Source organism: Lagenorhynchus albirostris, chromosome 20, assembly GCF_949774975.1.
Source record: "Lagenorhynchus albirostris chromosome 20, mLagAlb1.1, whole genome shotgun sequence".
In the NCBI taxonomy this organism is placed as follows: domain Eukaryota; kingdom Metazoa; phylum Chordata; class Mammalia; order Artiodactyla; family Delphinidae; genus Lagenorhynchus; species Lagenorhynchus albirostris.
The window spans coordinates 29,153,342-29,179,555 of record NC_083114.1 but is presented as its reverse complement, the minus strand read 5'-3'; the positions used below and the strand labels follow the sequence as shown (position 1 = coordinate 29,179,555).

Here is a 26,214-nt window from a genome sequence, read left to right as displayed (position 1 = left end):
TGAGTGAGATAACGTAAGTCAAGGGCCGGGCCGTATCCAACACTTAACACGTACTCACTAAATTACTCACTGAATGACACCTTACTGATGTGCAGTTAACCAACTGAAAAGAGCCCCTAACAGCTTGACACAGTCGGGAGTGTGTGCCTATGCGTGAGTATACTTTATGCAAGTGTGTGTGCGTGTGTTTTCCATCTCCTTCAATCAGGTTGTCAATTTACTGTAACTCCTTTCACAGCCACTGGATTTACTCAGCATCCCTGAGGCCCAGTAGCAGGGTCTCCCCTCCTTTGACCATTCTGGAGTCAAATGAATTATACCAGAATCCTGAGAGGTGGTGGGCTCTGCCCAAGGGAACACACATCACACCAGCCGCCCGCCGAACGAGGAATAAGCTATTCTGAAGACAGACCCAGATAAAGCACAGAGCACATGTACGCAACAGGCCACTAACACGTGACTATACAGAGCGTGAGGGTTGTGAGACATTCAACGCCTCCTTAGTCCTTTAATAAAACACTTGATAGGCTTATGCATCCTGCAGGAGTCCGCCGACGTTACTGCAAAATTAACTGAGCGGCTTCAGACCCGCCGAGTGCCAAGCCAGGGGAGAGTCTGTGGCCGCCTCCCAGTCAACAGGACGGCTGTTCCCAGGGCAGGGATGGTCACTGCTGTGGGCTCGCACCCCCCCACCAACTGCCGGTGGACTGAGTCACAACGCTAAGTGTTAAGGAAGAACAATGGAAAGACAAAGAGAGAGAAAGGAGAGAGAGAGGGAGAGACCCAGAGCTGGGCATGTGCGGAGGGGTGGTGAGTATGAGCCTGTGTGGAAAATTCTAACAGCCCATCTGGGCAGCATCAACTTCCCCGACACCCGCAAATAGGCCCATGAGATTCCAAGGCAGGTTACGGCTCGAAAAAGAAATCCCACCTCATGTTTGCAAACACTACCTCCGGCCTGGTTTTAAAGGCAGAACGGTAGTAAAGAGGGTTCGCACTCCAGAGCCTTCCATTACGCAAGCTGGATTTGTCTCATTAAATTATTTCCAGTCTCTCTCCCTGGGCAGGGCGGGGCTGGGGGATGGATCAATCCCCCTTAATGCTTTAAATCAGTCTCGAAGAGAAGCGCTATAGTGTACACAACCACCAACACACCCAGTTATTTTTTAGAATCTGCCAGAATGAATCAGCCCCCAACCGGCAATGCCAGACAGTGCCGTGGGGAAGGAGTCTTTCATAACCGACCCAGAAGGGCAGCTGAGTGCCATTCCAAACGCAAGGCTGGGCTGGAGGAGGTTGGGTTCTCTGAAGCATGGTCTCCCATCCATGCAGAAATTGATTAATACCAGAGACAGGAAAATCTCTATTTTGAGGCTAAACAGAAGTCACAGCACTCATCCCAGAGGGCAGCTCACAACTGGACACTCCTGGAGATGGGATCATAGCTGCCCATTGCCCTGGGCAAACAAATGAAAGCACAGAACTTTCAGACTGGCCAGTGGGCGGCAATGCCTTTGTACCACCCAGGGCAAGTGTGACAGGTGTCCTGGGGCAGGTGAGTGGCAGAGCTTAGAACAGCCGTGGGGTTTTCTCAGGATGCCTCGGCAGCCCTCTGCCACATCAGTCCTTCGGTGGAGGCGGGAGACACATGACGAGACACACAGAAGAAAACGATCCCACACCTGTGCTCCCAGGACAATGTCCACAACTGCTCAAAGATGCAGGAGGCGTAGGCCCTGTGCACGCACTCACCTGCCAGCCTCCTGGGACACAGGAGCTGGAGGAGGGGCACCACACAAATGCCAGCAAGGCTCAGCGCCCAGCAAGCTGCCCTGCTGGAGCCCTGGGGCGACAGAGTCATTGGAGGAATGTGTCACCCTGGGGCAGAACCCACTCTCCCAGGCAGTGGGTCCCCCCCCCCACCAACTAGAAAGGGGCTGAATTAATCATCCGTGGTTACGTGCCCTGTCTGTCTGTGTGACTCTGTCTGTCACACACACACTCCCACACTCCACTTCCTGACTCATCTGGGGCATTCTGAGTTGCTCCCAGACCGTTCCCGCAGCAGAGCCCAGGGGATAATTGTACTGCTGTCTCACCGACATTCTGACAGGTACGAGCCCAGCATCTTTCCTGAGTTTCCTCGGGCGTTGGACAGGGGAGGGTTCAGCCGCAAGGGCCCCAGGGAGCCTCCTCTCTCAATGCATTTTCCAGAAGGGCACAGAATGAAGCCCAGTGCCAACTCTCAGGCCAGCTTCTGCAGGAGCTCCTGCCCTGTGACTCACAGCCCTGAATCCCTCACCAGGAGCTGCCACCATCAGCTCCCAGCCCAGGCCCCACGTGGCCGGCAAATGCCAGTGAGTCCGCACTCAAAGGCCACTCTGTCTGCTCCTGCAGGCATGTGGGGTGCCGTGCCCACCGCAAGCCGGACTCCTCCATCTCGGCTCCTGCCAGATTTCATTTACATCTTGACGGCCGAGTCCAAGGACAAGGTTCTTGAGGACACAGCTGTGGCCAAGGCAGGGGCCACGGCAGCCACCTCGAAGGACCGAGCAGACTGCCCCACCTCAATGCGCCGCTTACCTTGCCAAACTGCTCGAAATACTGCTTCACATCTTCCACCACCGTGTTCGCAGATAATCCGCCTACAAAGATTTTCTTTGTTCTTGTGACCATCTGCAAGAAATGACAAGAGGAAGACATGGGTTAACTAGGTTATCTGAAGCCACACTCACCGAGATGCTGAGCGAGCCGCTCTCCACACTTCTCTAGAGAGGAAGGCGATGTTAGGAATATACCAGCTGCACCAAGCGGGCCCTGTGGGCGTCTCGGGATACCGGAGACCATCACTCGGGATACCTCAGGCCTTCAGGCCGCAACCTGAAAGCTCGAGTTTCATACAGATGGAGAGGGAACCTCTTTGGCTATAACACACGGCCTCACTGTGATGTTAAGTCACACGTCAAAGCTATTTTAAACCTAAGAGACGTGAACAAAAGAGAACTACGGGCATAAAGGTCTGCTGCCCTGAAAGTACCCATAAAGTGTGTCCATAAGAAACTCGCACATAACTCAAACCCACGGGCAGACCGCCTACACCGAGCCGTTCTGGGTGCTGGCTTATGTCTGCCAACAGGACAGACAGGACCTCATACACTGGGACCGCCCTCCAAGCCCGGCCCCCAGGGCTCCTTCCCCTCTGGATGTCTCACCATTCACCTTGATTTGTCCTACACCCAGCCCAGCGCAGCTGGTCCCCAGGCCTCCACACCTCTGTCCACGCAGGTCCTGCTCCTTGGGAGACCTCTCCACTCCTGCACCTCCCTTGCCAAGTTCTGACTTTCCTCCGAGATCCAGTGCCCTTCTCCCAAATTCAAAATACCTGTGTAGTCGCCCCACCCAGAAGTTGTTTCTCCTGCTTCTGAACCCCAGACGCTGCGCCCCTCTGCCTCTCATACACTCACTACTTTTCACCTCGCACTGAAGTGAGTGATAATCCTGCCTTCGTTCTAACCTCCTCCCCCAGACCGAGGGCTCCTGACTCCTCTCGGTACCCCCCGGGGTGCAAATACAGGGCCAGGCACACAGAAGTCCACAGCCAAAGTCTGGTGGATGCAAAAACAAACGAATTTCTGCAATGGCCACATTTCAGAATCCCACCAGCCCTAAAGCAAAGGGAGGAGGGAACTCGATGATGTCCACTCTTCAGAGTGGGACCAATAATCTTACCTGGAAGAGTGAAAGACAATAAAATACAATAAATTTTATTCGGAAGTTAGGCTGTGTGGGGTTTGCGGTTGGTTTTTTCTTTTTTTGTTCTTCTTTAATGTCAAATAAAAAATTTTAAAACTCAGTGGATACAGGGTCTCACCAGTTTGGTTGCATATAATAAAAGCACAACGTCTTAACTCAATGGCTAGATCTTGTCACAATATATAATACATACGTACATCAAATCATCACATTGGATGCTTTAAATATCTTACCATTTTATTTGTTAATTACACCCCAATAAAGCTCTGGGAAAAAATGTTTGATGAGAACATACAAAGAAAAGCAAGACTAAAACCCAAAAATAAATGAATGAGAGGAATCTGAAAACATTAAAAAAAGAAAAAAGAAACAGCCACAATGTCACACATGTCTATTGTAAGTCGATGCAGGGGGTACTCCCCTGGTGGCACAGTGGTTGGGAATACGTCTGCCAATGCAGGGGACACGGGTTCGAGCCCTGGTCTGGGAAGATCCCACATGCCGCGGACCAACTAAGCCCGTGCGCCACAACTACTGAGCCTGCGCTCTAGAGCCCGCGAGCCACAACTACTGAGCCCACGTGCTGCAACTATCGAAGCTTGCGCGCCTAGAGCCCCATGCTCCACAACAAGAGAAGCCACCGCAGTGAGAAGCCTGCGCACCACATCGAAGAGCAGCCCCTGCTCACCTCAACTAGAGAAAGCCCGCACGCAGCAACAAACACCCAACGCAGCCAAAATTAAAAATAAATAAATAAATTTATTAAAAAAAAAAAAGTCGATGTAGGTTGCCTAAGTATGGGGGCCGTGGCTGCCTGGATCACGTATCACCGAGTCTCCTGACACACGTGTGGAGAGAATGAACCAACCAACCCACTCCCAACAGTAGAGACTCAGTGGAGTGACACCTAAGGGCACAGCGGTCCCAGGCAGGCTGTTCTAAGGAGTGTGAAAGGCTCTGGAAACCTGGCTTCTGTGTCTAAGTCTGGATAGGACCCTGGACAGGACTCGTCTGAGGGCTGGCTTCTGTGCTCTGCACGTGAAGTCCTGGACCAGAGCTCCCTGCCCCGCCTAACCCTGAACTCCCCCGAATCTGTGAGCATGGTGGGCCCGACAGGGAGGCTCCCAGACCTCAGGGACCTCACACTTTAACTCAGCAGCTCCCAGAGGGGACACGTGCCACCTCAGCCCCCTGACTGACCCCCGACCTGGAATACCTTTGTAGTGGACATCCTGTGCTGTCCCAGGAGGACACTGTCCTGGTGACTCATACAGCCCACTGGCCATCATGCAGTGGTTTGCATGTGTGTTTAAAACTGTTATTTACTATTTTTTCATCTCTTTTCAGATGAATGAGAGATTTGATGAGATAATGTACATGAGGACATTCTATGAAGATCCCACCAGTGTCCACACCTACGAGCTCCAAGAACCTCCGGTTAACTGGTGGGCATCTTATCCAGCTCCTTGTTCATCTCCCTCCTTATCTGTCTCCCTGCTTATCCCTCAGTCTAGGGCCCTGGTGGATCAAGGTCACCTTCACGGTGACGCTCCATCAGGCCCTCTCCAGATTTAAATCTCTCCCTTACTAATCGCCAAATTTTACTCATCTAACTTTCCTAATGCATTCATTCAACAAATAGATTAAGTGCGAGGTGCTGGAACTCACATTCAAATACAGTGTGGAAGTTAATCCCCTTTAAAATGGAGATACAATAATTAGCCTACCACACAAGGTTCCTGCTGCAACTAAATTAAATAACATATGCCCAGGGCTTTCCTGGTGGTGCAATGGTTGAGAATCTGCCTGCCAATGCAGGGGACAAGGGTTCAAGCCCTGGTCCGGGAAGATCCCACATGCCACAGAGCAACAAAGCCCGTGCGCCACAACTACTGAGCCTGTGCTCTAGAGCCCGCGAGCCACGACTACTGAGCCCGCATGCTGCAACTACTGAAGCCCGTGCACCTAGAGCCCGTGCTCCGCAACAAGAGAAGCCACAGCAATGAGAAGCCCACGCGCCGCAACGAAGAGTAGCCCCCGCTCTCCACAAGTAGAGAAAGCCCGCGCGCAGCAACACCAAAAATAAATAAATAAATTTACAAATAACATACGCCCAAGTGTCTGGTGGGACAGCGCGTAGATGATAAATAAATGGTCACTAGCTGAATCCAAAGTCAGGTACTAAATTCATCCTTCAAGCTCAGGAGAAACGTGCAGCAGAAAGATACCTTCCACCAAACACTTTGATAAATCAACTCTTACTGCCCATTCTCTTCCACTATCATTTCAAAAACACTTTCCTACATCTCTACGTGATTTCAGATGGGCAAAGACTCCCAATAGCTTCATTTTAGATTTTTCATTCCTTTTTTTTAACCCCAGCCAAGCAATTAAATATCTATAAAGAAACACTAATGTGATCTACAAACATGCACTCGTGGAGTTCGCAACTTAAAGAAACTCTGGAGAGGTATTCCGTAAAATGAACCCCACGGTCTCATTCAGACATTGTGTAGAGCCAGGTGGGTATAGACAGCAGGCCCTATATATATTCCAAACGTTCCCATGGACGCAGAGAATTAAACGACCAACGTGTCTTCATTCCAAATAACAGAAGTCAACAGAATGCTCATTCCCCAGTAACTGGTAAAAAGAGAAGGTCTCCTCTTACACCCTCCACCGTTGCCCTACAGCCGTAAACCTGCCAAGACAGAGCCCTAAATGCTGGGGAAGACATCCAGCTATAAATCTACACAGTCCCAAAACAGTCTTTAAAACACTTCTTTTAAAACAAGGATGAGAAGTTCCAGGCCCCAGACGATGTGGCCAAAGTGTCCAAGTTACTAAAACATCCTCTCCAGGAACCAGCTCAGATATACAGATAGATCCCCACTCTTCAGCAAACACTAAAAGGAGGCTGGTTTAATCAAAACCTTCCAAACGTGAAGAGGCCAGTGGGAAGATGGGCAACACTTGGTTAGCTGCTCACTGACGTCTCAGCTTCAGGAGAGGACAGCATGGCTGGGGGGTGATGGGGCTCTGCAGGTGACCCCTCCCGCCAGGGGCGCTGGGGAAAATGGGAGTGAGTTACTTTGGGAATTCTGATGGCATCACTGCTAAATGGGCTGTGCACTGCTCCATGGTTTGCATTCTGGAGAGGGACGCAGGGGGCAGGCAGAGGATGCTGGAATCACACACTCTTCCCTCCGTTTCCCTCCCACCTCCATGGCTCCTTAGGACGCAGGAAGGGGGCAGCATGGGGACGTGGTGTCCAAGGTCTCAGTGGACTAAACGGAGGTCCTCAAATTCCCATCAATACTGTCAAGGTCTCATTTCTGTATACATGTGTGCGTGCGTGCGTGTGTGTGTGTGTGTGTGTGTGTATTGGGGGTACCTCTCTATTCCCAATCCTTGAGTCTTGGCTTCTCTGTGCCCCAGGAACCATAAAGCACCCCAGACCTTTAACCCTCTCTGACCCTGGAAACAGCAAGCAGGACCAGTTACACACTGGCCCCCGACTCTATCGCCCTCTGTGTTATAAAGTCCTCTCTGCCCACAGTGGAGAGAGCCACCTGTGTCTTCTTCCTGTGCTAGGCCCTTCGGGTAACTGTTTCCCAACCCACAGCCTTCACACCGACACACAGCTACTGCACACCAAAAGGCTCAGGGCCTCCACAGCACACTTAGATGGAGAGAGCCACCCATCTGCTCCAGAGAGAGCTCAGTCCGAAATCCACAAGGAAATGGGTCTGAAACCTCCTTGGCTTGGAGTTTTTGGTGGAAGGTTGCACCCAGAGCGAGGGCCCTACACCCTTGGGGACAGCCCCTCCCCTAGCAGATGCCTCCTTTTATGGTCTAGGGCGGCATTCTGGGAAGGCGTGTGTGTTGTGTTTGTGTGTGTGTGTGTGTGTAGCACGCATAGGGGCATGGGGAGGGTCTGGGCTGTCACAAATCACTGCTGCAAAGTTCTGTTATCTGGACCCGTAATTTAACTAAACACTACTGCTCTCCACACAACTCTTGGCTCCAGAAAGAGAACCCCAGCATCCATTCCGGTTCGGAAAATTGCTGTTTACACATAAGAACTGGCCAGAGCCAGCTGCTAACAAGAGCTGCAAAGAACACTCCACCTTCCTGCCTCTCACCAGAGAGCTGGCTTTTTTCTGAGTTTCAAAAATTCCCTTTTAAAAAAATGTGTTTCCATCTGAAATTGTCACTCAGAGTGGAGCCACTGGCTGTATTTTTATAAAATCGAATAAAGCGGGTGTGTGTGTGTGTGTGTGTGTGTGTGTGTGTGTGTGTGTGTGTGTTGAAGGCAGAGGGTGGAGGCATTAGAATCTTTTAGGATGAGATCGAAGAGGAAATTTTAGCTCCAACAGCACTGGCCCAAAGATATTAGTTGTCACACAAGAAAACAACAGAACAACAATAAATATTTCTGATCCTAATAAATGCATGGAAAGGCAGGAAATGGCTCTGGAGAGTCTTAAATGGGTGTGAGAGAGGCCCAGAGAAACTCAGCCAGCTCTTGCCATAACCATGCTCCTGAAAAGAGTTCAAATTCCCCTCGGTGAAAAACCACGAGCCATCTTCACGGCCCGAGAACGCAGGCTCTTTGCAGATGCCCTCCCATCTATGGGAATCCCAAGGTTGAAAGAGCCCAGGAAGGATGAGAACGCTAGCATTGGGCGAGCTCTCGCAAACCTGACCGTCCATCATCCCCATTATGCAGATGAAGAAATCAAGTCCCAGCAAGGTGACTCATGTGCTAGTTAAAGACAAGGCAGAGTGACAACGGAGAACTGGTAAGTTGGCAGATACCACATGAGTTCATACTAGATTCTGAATTTGGCAAGCACTTTGTTCTTCAGATCTGGGATGAGACTGCGTGGTATCATCAACTCTGCATTTGAGAATTAAGCCCAATCTTTAATGGTAAAGAAGCTCTAGGAAGGCTGACTGAGATCCTAGAAGTCCCAAACTCCATGGTCCCCTTCCCCAGGGTGTTTCTTCCAAGGGACCTGTCCTCTAAAATTCCTACATTCTCCCAATAGTTTCTTCCATTCTGCCCTCCTCCCCCTAAACTACCACTCTTGCCAACACCAACACCCCAATCACATCCGAATCTGATGGCAAAACTCATGTAACATACGAAATTAGAACACAAGTCAGGAACTGGGAATCTTCTCCAAAAATTTCTAGAATCATACGTGGAAAAAGAGACTACAGTGGCTTGATGAGTCCCCCCCAAAATTCATGTCCACCTAGAACCTCAGAATGTGATCTCATCTGGAAAGAGGGTCTTGCAGCTATAATTAATAAAGGATCTTGAGATGAAATCACCCTGGGTGTAGTGTGGGCCCTAAATCCAATGAGGTGTCCTTATAAGAGGAGGAGAGGGACACACACACACACACACACACACACACACACACACACACACGAAGGTCATGTGAAGACAGAGGCAGAGACTGCAGTGATGTGTCTACAAGCCAAGGAATGCCAGCAGGTCCCAGGAGCTAGGAGAGAGGCGAGGGACGGTTTCTCCCTCACAGCTTCCACAAGGGAGCCTCTGTCTCTTCCAGACTTGTAGACTCCTGAACTATGAGAGAACACTTCTGTGGCTTCAACACACTTCAGTGTGTAGCAGCCCCAGGTAACTAACATGGGGACCTCCTTGGGAGAGGCTCTCAGACACCACGGCCTCAGTCTCACCTTTCCCTGGTGACGGTGGGGCGTGGCCCACAAGGACGCCTCCACCACCCTGGGGGAGAAGAACGCTACACCCCAGGTGTGACCATCTGAGTCTGGCCCCCCGGGGAAGGCAAGTCACACTCATCATTTGCACAAGCAGTATGGCAGGGGCCGCAGGGTCAAGGCTCTGCCCCAGAAGGTGAGCTGGGAAGGTAAAGGAGTCAGGAGAGCAGAGCCAGCTCTCGAAGAGAAGCGGCCCAAAGGCGACTTAAGTTCCTCTGATAAAACATGGAGGGCCAGGGTTGACACATGGCAGGGTCCCTCCTCATAGCAGATCCTCTTCTTCTACGGACAGCCGTGGTGCCCACGTCTCCTCCACGCTCAGAAGGCGCTGTCCTCACTGTGGACCCACTGTGGGCCCAGCCCATAGCTGAGCCCTCCTCACAGCTGCCCTCCCTCAGGCCTCACGTCGGTCCTCAGACGGGTCTCAGCTTCTCTTCCACAGCCAAGGAGACAGGCTCAGAGATGTGAAGCATCCAAAGTCACACAGCACTAGCGGGTGACAAAATGGGGCATCACAACCCTGAGCTTTCTTTTTTGGTGGGGGGGCGGGGGGGACACGCCACGCGGCATGTGGGATCTTAGTTCCCCAACCAGGGATCGAACCCAGGCCCCTGGTAGTGGAAGCACCGAGTCCTAACCACTGGACCACCGGGGAATTCCCCAACTTGAGCTTTCTCTTCGTTGAATCTCCTACACCTTTACTTGCGACATCCCAGCAAAAAGAGACAACTGGGGACAGGGAGACGAGGGGGTGCCAGGAGGAGCAAGTCTGATTCTGCCCTTTTCGATTCTGAAGCCAAGATGCAAAACAGACAGGCCAGATGCTGCTGGTGGGAACGTCAAATGCTGCATCCGCTCTGGCAAACAGTCTGGCAGCTCCTCAAATGATTAACTGTCGAGTTACCATAGGACCCAACAATTCCACTCCTACTATGTACCCAAGAGAAATTAAAACGTATGTCCGCCCAAAACCATCCCCACAAAATGTTCACAGCAGCCTTGTTTGTCAGTCAGAAAGTGGAACAACTCACCCATCAAACAACCCATGGATGGATGGATGGACGGATGGATGGAAGGATGGATGGATAAATTAAGTGTGATCTATCCACAGGATGGAATATTATTTGGTCACAAAAAGGAATGGAGTGCTGACACATGCTACAACCTGGATGAATTTTGAAAACATTGTCTGAAGTGAAAGAAGCCAGTCATAAAAGACCACATATTGTATGACTCCATTCATATGAAAGTTTGATGGGGAAACCCATAGGGACAGCACGTAGAATAGGGGCTGCTTAGGGCCGAGGGAGAGGTCAGGAGGTGTGGCTAAAGAGTATGGGGCTCCTCTGTGAGGTGGTGAAAATGCTCTAAAACGGACTGTGGTGATGGTGCGCGTATCTGTGAACAGACCAAAAACCACTGAACTATACACTTCAAATGGGTAAATGACATGGCATGTGAATTGCATCTCACTAAAGCTGTTTTTGGAGTTTTTCTTAATGACAGGCCCAAAAGATCCCCAAGTCAAGAATCTGAGTGCAAAAAGGGCTTAAAATAAACCCAAGCGTCCAAGAAAGCATGCTTCCCCTGTTTCATCCACCAGCTAATTCCATGTGCCTCGATTCACCCACGGTTGACCACTGGACAAAGGTGTAACAATATCTGATGTTGTCAACTGGAGAAATTCATTTAACTTCAGAGGAAATTAATTATAAATGTAATCCCAAATGTTTCTTAGAGCTCTCTCTCCCCGTCTGCAGCTATTAGCCAGAAAGCACCAGTGGTCAGGCTACAATTTGGCATTCCCTCTAAATAGCTTTAAAACTGGAAGGAAAAGAAGAGCCTTCATCTCTATGGGGCTAGAATATAATGTATACACAATTAGCCGACATAGCCAGGTTACAGCATTCCCTCTGATTAAAACAGTAACGCACCTAAAAGAAAGTGTGACCTCCTAGTGAAGGCGATCAGGCTGCTTCGGCAGGGAGCTGACTCCCCAGTCCTTTCCAAACCCTCACCCAGCTCCCTCCCAGGCTAATTTAAAAAATACTACTTCCTCTTACCCTTGGGGGAAAAATCTGTAGCCAGAGAGGGTGACCTGTCCACAGATTAGTATCAGAGAGTAATATCCTAGCCAGTGGCACTCAGACCGGGGGCCGGGGGATAACAGAAAAAGGTGCAGAGATGGAGTGCTCCCTTGGAAAGCACAGGAAATTAAGGATCATAACCTGATGCTGAGCAAGGTGGCCGGCTGGCCATCACACCATCATCCCAGGTACCCAAGCTGCTCTGCAACCACGGGTAGTGTCTCCATCCCTCCATCCCTCTCAGAGCCCCCGGCCCCCAGTACTTGTCACGGAGTAATGGACTCAGTACACAGAAGGCCCCAAAGACTCTCTCCAGGGTTCAAATGATTACCAACCCACAGAGGCAATTAAAACCCATCATCTCTTACGGCAACGGTATTAAGCGAAACTAAGTACCCTTTACCGCTGCTGAATTTTCGAGGAAGCCGAGCATTTCTGCATACGAAACAGGTGCCTCTACAGCCCCAGCCAAGGGACAGGCAGCCAAAGCAGACTCTTAATAAACCCCAGAACGAGGTGGGAAAGAAGGGCCAGACAGGACAGCAGGCTGGGGTGACCTGAGTTCCCTCCACCTGTGCCTGTCCCTCCAGCAGCAGGAGCCCGACTCACCCGCCCAGGGTGGACTTTTTCTGAAGACAAAGAGAAGGTCTCCCCGTGAGGGGGAGGGCCCTAGAAATGGTAACACGATGGTCCCCGCGCCGTGGCTAGAGCCTAGGTCCAAGGTGACCCTGCCGACAGAAAAGGTCCAAGGGAAACAATAATTAACAAGTTTAAAATTCTTTGTCCACCCGGTTTCACGTTTTCAAGCACATCTGTGAACACTGAGACATACCGAATAACTCCCCTGGTTGGTCAGATGACAAGAGGTCAAGTCTCTCCACAGCGCTGGGAGACACCTTCCTCCTCTGAAAAACGGGCATAAAGCCCTGGCCTGAACGACACAAACTGAGATGGCAAATGTGAAACCCTAACTCAAGACCACGGCCCATAGGAAGCCCCTGTACCTTGAACCAAGCCACCAAGGCCAACGCAAACCCCGAGCCCACGCCGCTAACACACACCTTCCTCAGAGCTTCTCCCCTGGCTCCAGCCTCGCCAGCGCCAACCTCCAGGCAGAGATGTGCCTGAGGTGTTACTCACAGCTGTGCTCAGGGTTCACTGAAGCCAGCCCGTGTGCAGGCCCCAGGACTGAACACACAGCTGAGGTGATGGGTTCAGACCATCCCTTCCTACGTCCCAAACCACTCTTTTCCTGAAACATTTCAGGGTGTCTGGGTAGCAACTACCAGAGAGGCAGTTTCTACTCAGAAGTTAAGCATTTCACAAATCAAAACACCATGAGGCACCATCTCAGGCCAGTCAGAACGGCCATCATCGAAAAGTCTACAAGCAGCAAATGCTGGAGAGGGTGTGGAGAGAAGGGAACCTCCTACACTGCTGGGGGGAATGCAAATTGGTGCAGCCACTAAGGAAAACAGTGTGGAGGTCCCTTAAGAAACTAAAAATAGAGCTACCATACAATCCAGCAATATGCTATTCTGGGCATATATCCAGAGAAAACCATAATTTGAAAAAAATACACACACCCCCATGTTCACAGCACCACTATTTACAACAGCCAAGACATGGAAGCAACCTAAATGTCCACAGACAGATGAATGGACAAAGAAGATGTGGTGCATGTGGACAATGGAATACTACTCAGCCATAAAAAAGAATGAAATAATGCCATTTGCAGCCACATAGATGGACCTAGAGATTATCACACTAAGTGAAGTAAGCCAGACAGAGAAAGACAAATATCATATGATATCATATATATGTGGAATCTAAAATATGATACAAATGAACTTATTTGCCAAACAGAAACAGACTGACAGGCATAGAAAACATACTTATGGTTACCAAAGGGGAAAAGAAGGGAGGGAAAAATGAGGAGTTTTGGATTAGCATAAACAAACTGCTATATGTAAAAGAGATAAACTACAAGCTCCTACTGTATAGCACAGGGAACTATACTCAGTATCTTGTAATAAAACATAATGGGAAAGAAGATGAAAAAGAATATATACATGTAACTGAATCACTCTGCTGTACATCAGAAACTAACACAACTTTGTCAATCAACTGTGCTTCCATTAAATAATTAATTAATTTTTAAAAGGAAGTTAAGCATTTAAAAGTTCCTTGAAACCAGAAGAGCCTCTGTGTCCTCCACGTGACGGGCAGGAGAGCTCAAGGCGCACGCTGAAAACCACGTGAGGAAGGACGGTCAGAAGACAGACCCTTGGTTAAGGAAAACGAGGCTTAGTACGGCACCACTGTACTCTGGGGAAGACTGGTCGATAGAGGACTTCAGGAACAATGACACAGCTCTTCTTGGGAGAGAAAGGATGAAAACTAGGCTGGCAGGCAGGCTCTGAAGCCAAGGTATCCCATCCCCCAGGCCCTCCAGCGGATTTCAGGAGAAGAACAAATGGCAGCCTTAACCCTTAGCCTTGATTACCGTCATTAACATATTTTAGATGCACATGGCAATCAGTTCTTGATGAGCAAGTTTTACCTAATGCACGGAGCTGCACCAGGCTGCAGGTTCCCTGACACTCCCGGAGGACAGCAGGGCTCAACCCCGGCTGCACCTTGGAACAGCCTGGGGAGCGCCTAAACCTACAGATATGGGCCCCACCCTCGGGGATTCTGATTTCATTGGTCTGTGGGGAGGCCTGGGCATCAGTATTTTTTCAACATTCTCCAGATGACTCTCATGTACGGTCAGGGCTCTGTAAGCAGCTGCTTGGGCCATCTTACAGGAGAGCAAGTGGGCGACGGAGACCTCAACAGAAGGTCTCGTTATTACCATCCTGCACACAAGAGTGGGGAAAAGCCAGGGCAGAGCAGAAGGAGGCTGGGACTTGAACCAGGGAGCGCTGGGCTTGAGTCCCTTGCAGGTGAGCCATGGGCAAAAGTGACGGCAATACCTATATGTCACAGAGCTGCCGTAAGCATCACCAGAGATAAGGATGTGAAAGCACCTGGCACATGTCAAAAAACATTTGCTTGAATCCCGGGAGAGTGAGAATGCAGACCAAGAGGGTCAGAGAAGAAAACAAATTGCAGAGGACTGTCTCTGGTGGCAAGCCACATTCATGCACTCATTCTCTCATCGAACGTGCTTTGAGGACCTACTATGTGCCGAGCATGGTGCTCAGCTTGACGGATGTTAAGTGGACCAAGCCCTGGCCTCTGCTCTGAAGGTGTTTACAGTCAAGTAGCAGGCTCATTACTGCAGCCTGGGGAGGCTTTGGGGCGCAAGACTGGGTGTGACCTGAGGCTTGAAGTCAGCAGGGGGGAGCCAGGAAAGGAAGGGGAGAAGGGCCTCCCCAGCTGAGGCTGTAGCATCTTCAGTGTTGGCTGAAAGGCTGCAAGTGAACCTGAAATACTGTAGCTCAAGGTAGCAATGGAATGCAAGGAGAAGGGGGGCCAGGCCAGGCAGGGAAGGCCCTGCAGGCCATGACAGGACGCAACAGGAAGCCTCCACAGGGTTCAAATAGGGGAACAACTCTTCATTCGGCTGCTAAAGAGAAAAGCAGAGCCACCGTGGGGGGCTGAGTCACCTTAACACTTAGATGCTGGCAAGGAGGCAAGAGTGGCGAGAAAAGCATGAACCAGAAAGAAGGTTCCCAGACCTAGTGACCTGCGTGCAGCCCGGGGTCCACTTCCCCGTGAGCAGGTCCCTCCCTGCTCTGTCACTCATTCTACTGTTCCAGAAACATCCTGGGGGTGGGAGGAAAGGGCGGGGCAGGTGGGGGAGGCACAAGGAGAGAGAAGCACATTGCACCCTTGGCGTGGTCGTCTTTGGTGAACACTCAGCCACCTGCTGGGCCATAAATTTTACCTGTCAAGAAAAAAAAAAGTCAAATTCCCCTCCCAGGATGTGCTGGTCTGGTCCCTGCCACCCGCCACAAGGAACTTCCTTTGAGGGAAACAGGGTACCCAAAGAAGTGTTTGCAGTAAAAGAGAGAAGCCAAGATGATCGTGAGCCAGTCCCTCTACCTGTTATTAAATGTCTCACCCCTCGGGAGAGGGAGGGTGATCTTTCTAAACCACAGAGATCCTTGGAGGCAGAAAAGAGCATCGATTTGGAGATTCTGGAGATGGGAGGGCCAGGTTCCAATCCCAGCACGCAGAGCAGGTCCAGTGATAGAGCAGAAAGAGGAACCCAGGAATCTCCATTCTGACGCATATATACTAGGTGACCATGACAAGTGACTAAGCTTCTCTGACCTTGAGTTTCTCCCTCTGTAAAATGGGATTAAAAGAGCTAACACGTGAAACACGCTTAGCACGGGGCTGGAACGACAGGCAGACAAACTCCCTCTTCCCCCTTCCCCGCCGCCTGCCCTGCCCCACCAGTCACTGAACTCTCTCGGTTTGGCCATGAACGGGAATCAAACCTTTCCTGCCTGTCCCGCAGACAAAACAGAAGGAAAAACACTTGGAAAAGGCAAGAAGCACGCTTGTAAATTTAAAGACTAGTTACTATGGATTCTACTTTTTTCAGATTTCTCGGACACCAAACTGAATCAGCCCATCCCCAGCAGTGGTCCTGGGCCACCACAGGATTCCAAGGGCTGAAGATGCTCCAGCAAAAAGGATGCCATCTCGGGCTTCCCTGGTGGCGCAGTGTTTGAGAGTCCACCTGCCGATGCAGGGGACGCGGGTTCGTGCCCCGGTCCGGGAAGATCCCACATGCCGCGGAGTGGCTGGGCCCGTGAGCCACGGCCACTGAGCCCGCGCGTCCGGACCCTGTGCTCCGCAAGGGGAGAGGCCACAACAGTGAGAGGCCCGCGCACCGCAAAAAAAAAAAAAAAAAAAAAAAGGATGCCATCTCAGTGCAAAGCAGTGTCTTTATCCGCCTTAATCTAGGCAGTCCCTTACCCTACAAAGAGAAACAGACTATTCCACATGAGGAAGATCATTCTCTCTATAGGAGATAAAAGCTGTCCATGCCTTGGAGGTCATATTTCTCTGCAACACCAATATCCTAACGTGCCTGTTGTCTCCTCATGCCAGGAACATATTTCTATAAATCCTCACATAAAAGAAAACTTTACTTTCCAGAGGGATAAACAGGGGAGAAAAAGGAAACAACAGTCGCAGCAAAAACGTCACCAATCAAACGGAACTCGGTCCACCAGGAACTTGACTAAATGTGCGACGTTACAGATGTTTTATAGCCATGATGTCTGTTCTATTTAAAACACTTGCACTCGGCCAACCCAACCACGGGAAAGAGAGAAAGAAAAGCTATGCTCCCCAGTGTGCCCAACCCAGCTAACTGGTCTGGGCTGGCTGTTTATTGAGGTAAAGAGGTAACCGGGGACCTGTAGCTGCCGGCCAAACGGTGGAAGGCTCATTTCATAGTTCACTCTGGAGGGCTGTCAATTCAGCGTCGCGGCCCGACAAATGGCGCCCGGTCTCTCTGAAGGGCACTTCTGCCTGGAAGACCAGGGTCTTCTATGGGGAACTTACCCTGCACCTGACAAGGCTTCATAAAATCTATTTCCCTTCCCTCAAGGGAGAAAAGTCTGCCCAGTTAAACCTCATTTGTCCAACAACACTCATTCATTCCCTCCACAAACATTTGTTCAGTGCCTGCCATGCATAAGGCCCTGAGCTAGAGGTTCACAGGCAAATCAGCCATGGTCAGGATGCCCCGTGTCCCCCGAGAATGGAAGCCTCATAAGGGAGAGTCAATTCACCCACCAGAATGGAAGCATCATAAGGGTAAGACTTTTGTCTGTTTTGTTCACCACTGCATTCCTAGCACCTAGAAGAACACCTAGCACACAGCAAGCACTCAATAAATATGGGTTAAACAAAAGAGTGAACGTATACTCCCTGCTCTTGTGGAGTATATGATTCAAGGTCCCCGGGTACCTTCCTTGTCTCCTCTCTGGACCCTTGGTAATTCCCAGCACTCCTGGTTGCTAAGCTGGATACAAGCTTCAGGAGATAAAAGGCTTCATTCCTAAGCAGAACAGCTGGCCACAGTCCTGTTCAGGAGGCAGAGACAACACAGAGTGCTACTCTGAAAGGTCCGGCTGGACTGAGTCAGACAGACGTTTCTCTGGACGGACACAGTTAGCGATTTGGTAGCGTCATCTTTTATATATAAAAAAAGACAGGGCTTCCCTGGTGGCGCAGTGGTTGAGAGTCTGCCTGCCGATGTAGGGGAGGCGGGTTCGTGCCCCGGTCCGGGAAGATCCCACGTGCTGCAGAGCGGCTGGGCCCGTGAGCCATGGCCGCTGAGCCTGCGCGTCCGGAGCCTGTGCTCCGCAACGGGAGAGGCCACAACAGTGAGAGGCCCGCGTACCGAAAAAAGAAAAATAAAAAAGACAATTAATGACTCTTGATAAGGAGAAGGCTTCAAAGAGGAGATGCCTGACTAGGGTTTTCAAGGATAAGCAGGAATTTCCCAGGAAGACAAAAGAGAAAGGCAGACCGAGTCATAACAGCGTGAAATATCCTTGCCCGTTTCAGGCCCTAAAAGTTTGGCACCGCTAGGAATCGACTGGAGAGGAGAGTTTAATGGGAGATACGGATGGAGACGTGGAGTCTTGTAGACCATGACCAAGGAGACTGGACTTCATCTTGAAGACAAGAGGTCAAAGATTTGAAAGAGAGGATTAACATGACCAGCTCCGTGTTTTAGATAAGTCACTCTCCAGAGGACAGATCTAAGGGCTTGAAAGTAGACACTGTAAGAACAGTCAGAAGCTTATCATAGTAGGCCAGGACGAAGGGGCCCTGAACTAAAGCAAGGGTATTTTGCATAACAAAGCAGGAAGAGATTTAAGAGTGAGCAGGAGACAAAATGATCAGAACTGGGTAAACGGCCAGATGCAGAAATGAGGGAGAGGAAGGAGATTTGAATTTACTGGGTGTCTGAGTCAGGGGGGGTTCACCAACAGAGATAAGGAATGCAGAAGAAACAGGTTTGCAGAGGAACGATAGATGTGTTCAGTTCGGGTGTATTAAATTTGCAGTGTCCATAGGACAATCGGGGCAGCTGTTCTGCAGCTCAGAAGAAAGGTTAAGCCAGATGACCCGGATTGAATTTACCAGTGTCTAAGTGGCCTCTAAAATCGTGGGAGTGAGTGAGATGAGAGGGTAGAGTGAAAGCAGGGACAAGGGCAGTTTCAGGAGGAATCCCAACATCTTTTGCAAACCCAAAACAATGGCCAAAGAACCAGGAGAGAAATGAGAGAAAACTGTTTTGCCAAGTGTGGCATATGGCCCCTTGGTCCATTCCCCTTTCCTTGAATCTGAGTTAAGCTTGTGACTGCTTCAACCAACAGAATACAGAAGAAGGGATGGTATGTGACTTCCAAGGCTGGGTCATAAAAGGTGCTGTAGTTTCCAGCTTTTTCTCTGGGGCATGCATACTTGGAGCCCTGAGCCAACCAAGTAAGAAGACCAACTACCCTGAAGCCGCCATGTTGTAAGGGAGCCCAACCACGTCAACAGACCAAATGCTGGAGCTCCACTCTTCCAGTCATCCCTGCCCAGGCACCAGACATATGAGTGACAAGGCTTCAGATGATTCCAGCCCTTTGCCCTCCAGGGACCACCCAGATGTCAAGTCTTCTGGCCTGAGGTCCAAAACATGGTGAAGCAGAAACCAGCTATCCCTGTTGTGCCCTGGCTGAATTCCTGACACGGGGACTCCCTGAGCATAATACAATGGTTGCTTTAAGCTGCTAAATTTGGGAGCAGTTTGTGACAGAGCAATGAGAACTGTAACGCCCAGGTTAGGGCATTTCAAACAGAAGGGAATGGTCAATGGTGTTCAACAACACGAAGCTGTTTAGTACGGTAAGGAGGAATCAGGTCTCCGTTTCATTGGCTCCAGAGCTCAGCCACACACTTTCCATGACCGATCTCAGTACTGCGGGGCCAGGAATCTACACACGGCTCATCCACAAACTCCAAGCTGCCATGTGAGCCACCGTCCCAGATGGGCCCCTGGGGGTGCTGAGGGCTGGAGTGACTTGCTCTCTGTGGATACCCGTGAGTATTCATTTTGGGGAAACCCGACTGCTGATGGCAACTGGCACTGAAGATGTGCCCACGAGCACAACTGTTCCAAGGCACGCTGCCACATGCTCGCTGTGCTCAACTTTGCCTTTAGAAAGGTAGAAGTCTAAAAAGTCAGGTTTTTCTGGAGAGAAATGGTTAGCATTGTATATATCAGCAGTTCCAAGCAGCCACCTGAAAACAGGCTGATAAGCAACCTGTTTTAAAAGCCCTTTCTTGCCCTTGGCCAAGGGTACTCCTCTCTTCCTGAGTGAACGCTGGATTTTTGATACTCAGGATACATGTGAAACTATGATCGTCTTGCACAGTCTGCATCTGCACCTCTGGGCAACTCACTTCCTGTCCAGCCGTCAAGTCTCTGGGTCTCCTGACTTGCTGGGAAATGCAGCATTCCTCTCCCTGGCCACAGCCCTGCCCCCTGAAGGCCTGCTTGGTCTTCCACTCTGTTCTTGCCCTGCTCCCCCTTCTCTGTGCCCCAGAGATAATCCAGGTCAAAGGAATGTGTTAAAACACAGAGAATGAGCCACCTGGGACCCTGCAGAATACTCAGTCTGCACAAAGGGAGACCTAGAAGTAAGACCCAGTGGTACAATTAACCAGAGGAGAAAGCTGATCTTATCACACCTTTTCTTTTGCAAAAATCTCATCATAAGGATATGGCTGAGTTGTTTTTTGTTTTTTGGGGTTTTTTTGAATTTATTATTTATTTTTGGCTGCACTGAGTCTTCGTTGCCGCGCGTGGGCGTTCTCTGGTTTCGGCGAGCAGGGTCTATTCTTCGTTGCGGTGCCTGCAGGCTTCTCGTTGCAGTGGCTTCTCTTGCTGTGGCGCACGGGCTCTCGGTGCGTGGGCTCAGTAGTTGTGGCACATGGACTCAGTAGCTGTGGTGCGCAGGCTCAGTAGTTGTGGCACAGGGGCTTAACTGCTCCGCGGCATGTGGGATCTTCCCAGACCAGGGCTCGAACCCGTGTCCTCTGCACTGGCAGGCAATTCTTAGCCACTGTGCCACCAGGGAAGCCCATGGCTGAGTTTTAACTGTCCCTTTATCAACACAATTTCTGAGCAGCTACTTGGAATGAAACCTTGTGGGAAGAGAAATGAAGAGTAATAACAGGAATCACTGTCCTGGGGGGGTGGGGGTGGGCTGATATTTTAATCAGGGAGACAGGATATCTGCAGAGACACTGAAAATCATCAACACATTTTTCAAGGTTTCAGCCTTTATTACTAGGTTCCAAACTGCCTCTGCAGCCCCGCCTTCCATTCTCTCTACACCCCATGCTCCAGCCTTGCTGCTCTCACCACTACGTGCACTTCTACACCCCCAGGCCTTCATTCAAGCTGCCCCCTCGCCCAGAAACCTCCCTCCACCTACTTTTTTTTTTTTTTTTTTTTTTTTGCGGTACGCGGGCCTCTCACTGTCGTGGCCTCTCCCGTTGCGGAGCACAGGCTCCGGACGCGCAGGCTCAGCGGCCATGGCTCACGGGCCCAGCCGCTCCACGGCACGTGGGATCCTCCCGGACCGGGGCACGAACCCGCGTCCCCTGCATCGGCAGGTGGACTCTCAACCACTGCACCACCAGGGAAGCCCCCTCCACCTACTTTTGCCCATCACCCTTCTCCAAGCCCTCACCCCTCGGTCCAAACGTCTCTGCTCAGATGTCATGTTGCCTACTAGGCCTTCCCTGACCAACCTATTCAAAACTGCAAGCCACCCCACACCCCAGCACTCCCGAGCCCTTCTTCTGTCTTATCATCTTCTAACGACCACGATTTACTTATTTTATTTATCGTGTCTCCCTTCTACCAGAAAAGAAGTTCTGTGAGATCAGGAATTTTGTTTGTTTTGTTCACAGATGTACCCCTGGTACCTGGGTCATGAGTGACAGTCAATAAATATTTGCTGAGTGAATGAACGAACATTCTAAAGCATTCCCCCATCTCCCTTCAGACACCATAAACGATTCCTGTCTCTACACCCGCACAGGATATAAACTGTTCCTGAACAGTGGCTTCCCATTATCACTACATATTTACTCATCATGTTCAAGTTCCTTGCAGGAAAAGACCATTGTTTATTCATCTTCGTATCCCCCAAAGCACTGGTGGTGCTCAAGGATATAATCTACTGAATCCAACTTAAAAATCAAATTGCATGGAAAATGGGCAAAGAATACACAGCTAATGTAACTCTATACCTAAATGATTCTCGTATCCTTCAGCAGTACTCACGAGGCTTGTCTTGGGTACAGAGCACAGTGCTAGGGTTTCTGAAAATACAGATAAACAAGACACGCAGGTGCAACGTCCTACGTGATAGCCACTAGCCACATGTGACTAGCCCCATTTCAAGTGCGCGGGGGCCGTGTGTACTGGACGGCACAGAACGTATAGCTCGTCGAATAAAGTTTTACTGGACAGCAGTGACATAGATAGTTTTGGTCCTCAGCGTCTAAACCTCTAGTGGGGCACACAGGACAGGTACAGGAAGGACCAGGGAAAGAATATGTTAACCAGTCATAAAGGAACCAGCAGAGGGCTGCGAGTGGAAAGGTAAGAGCTGTCACTGCTTGAGGGAAAGGGAGAAGTGGGAGAGGCTTCAAGAGAGGGGAGGAGATACGTGAGATGACCCTCTAAAAATGAGTGAGTTTTTCTAGGCAAGAGAAAGGAAGGTCATCCCAGAAGCCTGGACACAGAGGGGCTCCAGGGCCCACTCCCTAGAGCAGAGGTGCCTGGGGGCCTGTGTGGCATGACACAAGAAGGTGAGGCTGGACTTCCAGCTCTGGAATTCCAGACCCCCTGGGCAGTCGGGAGTCAGAGACAGGCCACCAGAGAGAAGCCACTCGAAACCAGATGAGAGATCTGATGGATGACGGCAGCAGAAGCAGAAATGAGGGAACGGACATGTCGCAGCAGCAGGCCAGGGATGAGGCCACCAGTGACCCTTGGGGAGACGAAACACTCCAATTTAAAGGGTCCAGGGAACTCGCAATAGCACAGTCCACCTGAGATTGTAAGCAGCTGGAAGGCACATCCCACACCTGCTCGGAGTCTGGGGCTGGGGGGTTCACAGACTAACCAACACGCAAGTCCGGATGGCTCGGCCTCATAAACCGAGGGGTCCACCCTCTGTTCAGGTGCAGCAGGTCAGCTTTCCTCGGTCCCTCCCAGGCCACCCACTGTGGGTTAAAGAGGTATATACGCACCCTCTGAGGGCTCAGCGTGGAACAATTCCAGACACAGAACAAGGCCTTAAGCAGGTGGCGAAGATGCAGGGCGCAAGTTGGGTGATGCTACTGTAGGGCTCCAGAAAGCCTAGGATGCATTTCGGCGAGCAGCTAATAATAAAAGCGGGAGGCGGGGGAAAGGTGGAAAAGTCAACCTGGCATTTCCCGGGGACCCTCCTCCTCCCCACACGGCCACAGGCACCTTTGTGACAACTGGCTTCTATCTCCAATTAGCCTATTTTCAGCGGCCAAGGGCCAAGACCCAATGCTCGCGAGGCCCTCTATTCAAGAGCCTTTTATCTAGCAGGCACATACTTGACAAAAAAGAAAAAGGGAAGGATTTCTAAAGCGGTCAGGCCAAAAAAACTAAGAGGACTGGGTGGTGCTGTGTTCAGAACAAAGAAAATTCTGGAAACCTCCCGAAAGGACCCGGCCTGCCTCTTGCTATTCAGCAATCAGGAGCTGACAGGGCTGTGGACACGCAGCGGCAGAGGAGGGCAAAGGGGCCGAGGGCCACCTCCCACCCCCCACCCCCTGCGCCCCGCCTCCCCCTTATCGCCAGCCTGCAGGATGGAGCAGGGCCTCTGCCTGTGTAACGGGGGGGCTGCAGGGAGAAGTAAAAGGGGGAGAAACCCACCCGAGAAACAACTTCCTGCCAGGCCGACAGCTGACATTCGAAGTGCACACAGGATATGCCAAGAAATTATCAGGCCTGGCTTTTCTCTCCCTGATAGATGACAAAGCAGAAGAAAAAGAAGAAGCAGCAGAACACGCAGAAAGCAAGAAAACGAAGAAACAACCGCAGCCATACACATCTCGTAAATCACGACTTTTATTGAAAGTTTCGCCACACGATAGCAACAGTCAAATTGAATAAAGACACCCTTCTGTAAAGTAACAGGGAGAGACTGGACATCTCCCCCAGCCCAGGATGGCCGGGAGGGAAAACGACTCTGAGACAGACAAGGGTTGGGGGAAAGGAGATGCAGCAGTAGAGACGAGTGGTGGGTTTTCTCCATTCCTCTCAAAACACGGGCACCTAGAAGCTACGAGAGACGTGGGGTAAACACAGCACAGAGGAGAACAAACACGACGGTCAGGGCTTTGCTCTGCAGGGTGTGGGGTGGGTCCGTCTGATGAGGGGGTCAAGAGCGAAATCAGGACTTGGGATGGGTCTGCAAAAAGCGTCAGATGCAAGGAAGGAAGAGAAGCATCTGTGGTTGAACCCCACGGGAGGAACACCAGACTGGGGGCCAGCAGCTGGTGCATCTGCAGCCAGTTCACACGTGAAGCCAGCCCAGCTATGCCCAGCCACTGCCACAGGTACCACGGTGGGCCCACGCAGTGGCGGAAGAAGCCACTTCCGCTCGTCTCACCGGCCCCCCCTGCTCCAATGCTGTCACAGAGTCAGAGAGGGGGCTTCAGCTGGAGGAAGGCCTTCCTTCCTCAAGGAGGACTGGTCACTCCAGAACCTTCTCCCCAAGTTACTCACCCTGAAAGCTCGACATGCTGCCGTCCCTGAACTGGGAATGGAGCTAAGATGTTGTTCCAGTGCCTCAGCCTGCGAGGTGGGAGGAGTGACAGGATGAGGGGTCTTTAGCTAGTTGCAGCCTCTCCTCTGCCTGATTCATCTAAACAAATTAGCTTCGTGGGTGTTCTTAAGTGATGACGAGCAGGGAAAGAAATGAATGGATTTCTTTCCAAATTATGCCGTTTGCAGAAGCCAGAGAAACAGATTTGTGGGCAAATAGATTTGAAGGCCTTGTAGTAAGACAACTACTTTCACGGGGCAAGTGGCCACCGAGGTGAACCGGCCGGAAGCCCTCCGCACACACGGCTGAGTGTATGGGAGCCCCGCTCGACCTGGACAGGCCCCTGCCCTTTCCCTGACACAGGAGCCAGCCCCAGCGATGTGACATCAGAGGGTGATAACAGCCAGGAGTGTTTCTAAGCAAATGCCCTGGAGAACTGGACACCCCGACTCCAGGCCGAGTTAACGATTACCAGCCTAGTAGTAGTACCTGCAGTCAGGCCTGGTACACTCCTTCCTTTCTGACTCCACCCCAAGCCCCTTAAAAACAGCCCCCAGAATGACCATGTGCTTCCCCTCCCGGGGGTGAGGGTGGAATCTCATTTACACGGAGGTTTTAGTAGCAAATGTGTCATAAGGCAAAAGGCAGAAATTCTCGATTGTGGAAAGAGATAGGGAGGCCACATTTTCCCAAAAGATTAAAATACCGTTTCTGAAATGTTAATGTTTAACCAATCAGCTGCTCACCGACAGACCCACTCCTCAAGGGGGTTATTAGGAAGACAAAGAAGGGCCTCAGAGTTTTGATTTCTGTTGTCTAAAACTTAAGGAGAATTAAAAATCACAAACTATTATTTTTCATGATGGTGTATCACAAGATATTGAACATAATTCCTGCAGTAGGACCTTGTTGTTTATCCATTCTGTATATACCAGGATAACTCAGTCACTCTGTTGTACACAGTAATTAACACAACACTGTAACTCAACTATATACTTCAATAAAAAAAAAAATTAAAAAAAAAGTCACAGGGCTTCCCTGGTGGCGCAGTGGTTGAGAGTCCACCTGCCGATGCAGGGGACACGGGTTCGTGCCCCGGTCCGGGAAGATCCCCCATGCCGCGGAGCGGCTGGGCCCGTGAGCCATGGCCGCTGAGCCTGCGCGTCCGGAGCCTGTGCTCCGTGGCGGGAGGGGCCCCGGCAGTGAGAGGCCCGTGTACGGTTAAAAAAAAAAAAAAAAAAAAAAATCACAAACTAAAAACTAGACCACCAGTGACTTCATGTAACAGAAGTTTCTCCAACTCCAGAACACGGGGTCATGGAGAGGTCAAGATCTCACCTCACACGCCCATTCCTGAGGCTTTCCAGGGACTCCTTACGGAGGGGAATGGTCTGAGGGCTGGGCTGGCAGGTAGACAAGTGCTGTCGTGGGGTGGGTGTTGCACTGTGGGGTGCTGAAGAAGTAACACGTGGTTTCAGAACACGCTTGTTGAATTGTACTGAACCAGCCGTGAAGCTTCGTGGACAAGCGAGCGTAGACGGACTCTGGCGTTACCCGGAGGGGAGGGCAGGAAACTGGATCCAGACCTGGTTTGCGCTCCCAGCTTGCTGCTTGCTGCCTGCTGCTGGCTGTTGGACGCGGAGCCAGACAGGTCAGCCCTCTAAGCCTTAGTTACCCCATCTGTGAAATGGGGCCACATTCCTGGTATTTTACAGCGTTGCTATGAGGATCCAATCAGACTGCATGTGAAAGTGCGTTGT

At 50.8% G+C, this 26,214-nt stretch overlaps 1 protein-coding gene across 8 annotated transcripts in view; it reads right to left on the bottom strand.

Moving 5' to 3' along the window:
* Positions 1-26,214, bottom strand: part of MSI2 (musashi RNA binding protein 2) — a 386,560-nt gene that overhangs the window by 248,547 nt on the left and 111,799 nt on the right. For all 8 annotated transcript variants that reach the window (XR_009537419.1, XM_060133054.1, XM_060133050.1 and 5 more), the window contains exon 6: positions 2,584-2,676. Coding sequence is in view for 7 of the 8 variants with exons in the window: in XM_060133054.1 (XP_059989037.1) it covers positions 2,584-2,676 (93 nt within the window). In the remaining variant the exon portion in view is untranslated. The remainder of the gene's footprint in view (positions 1-2,583; positions 2,677-26,214) is intronic.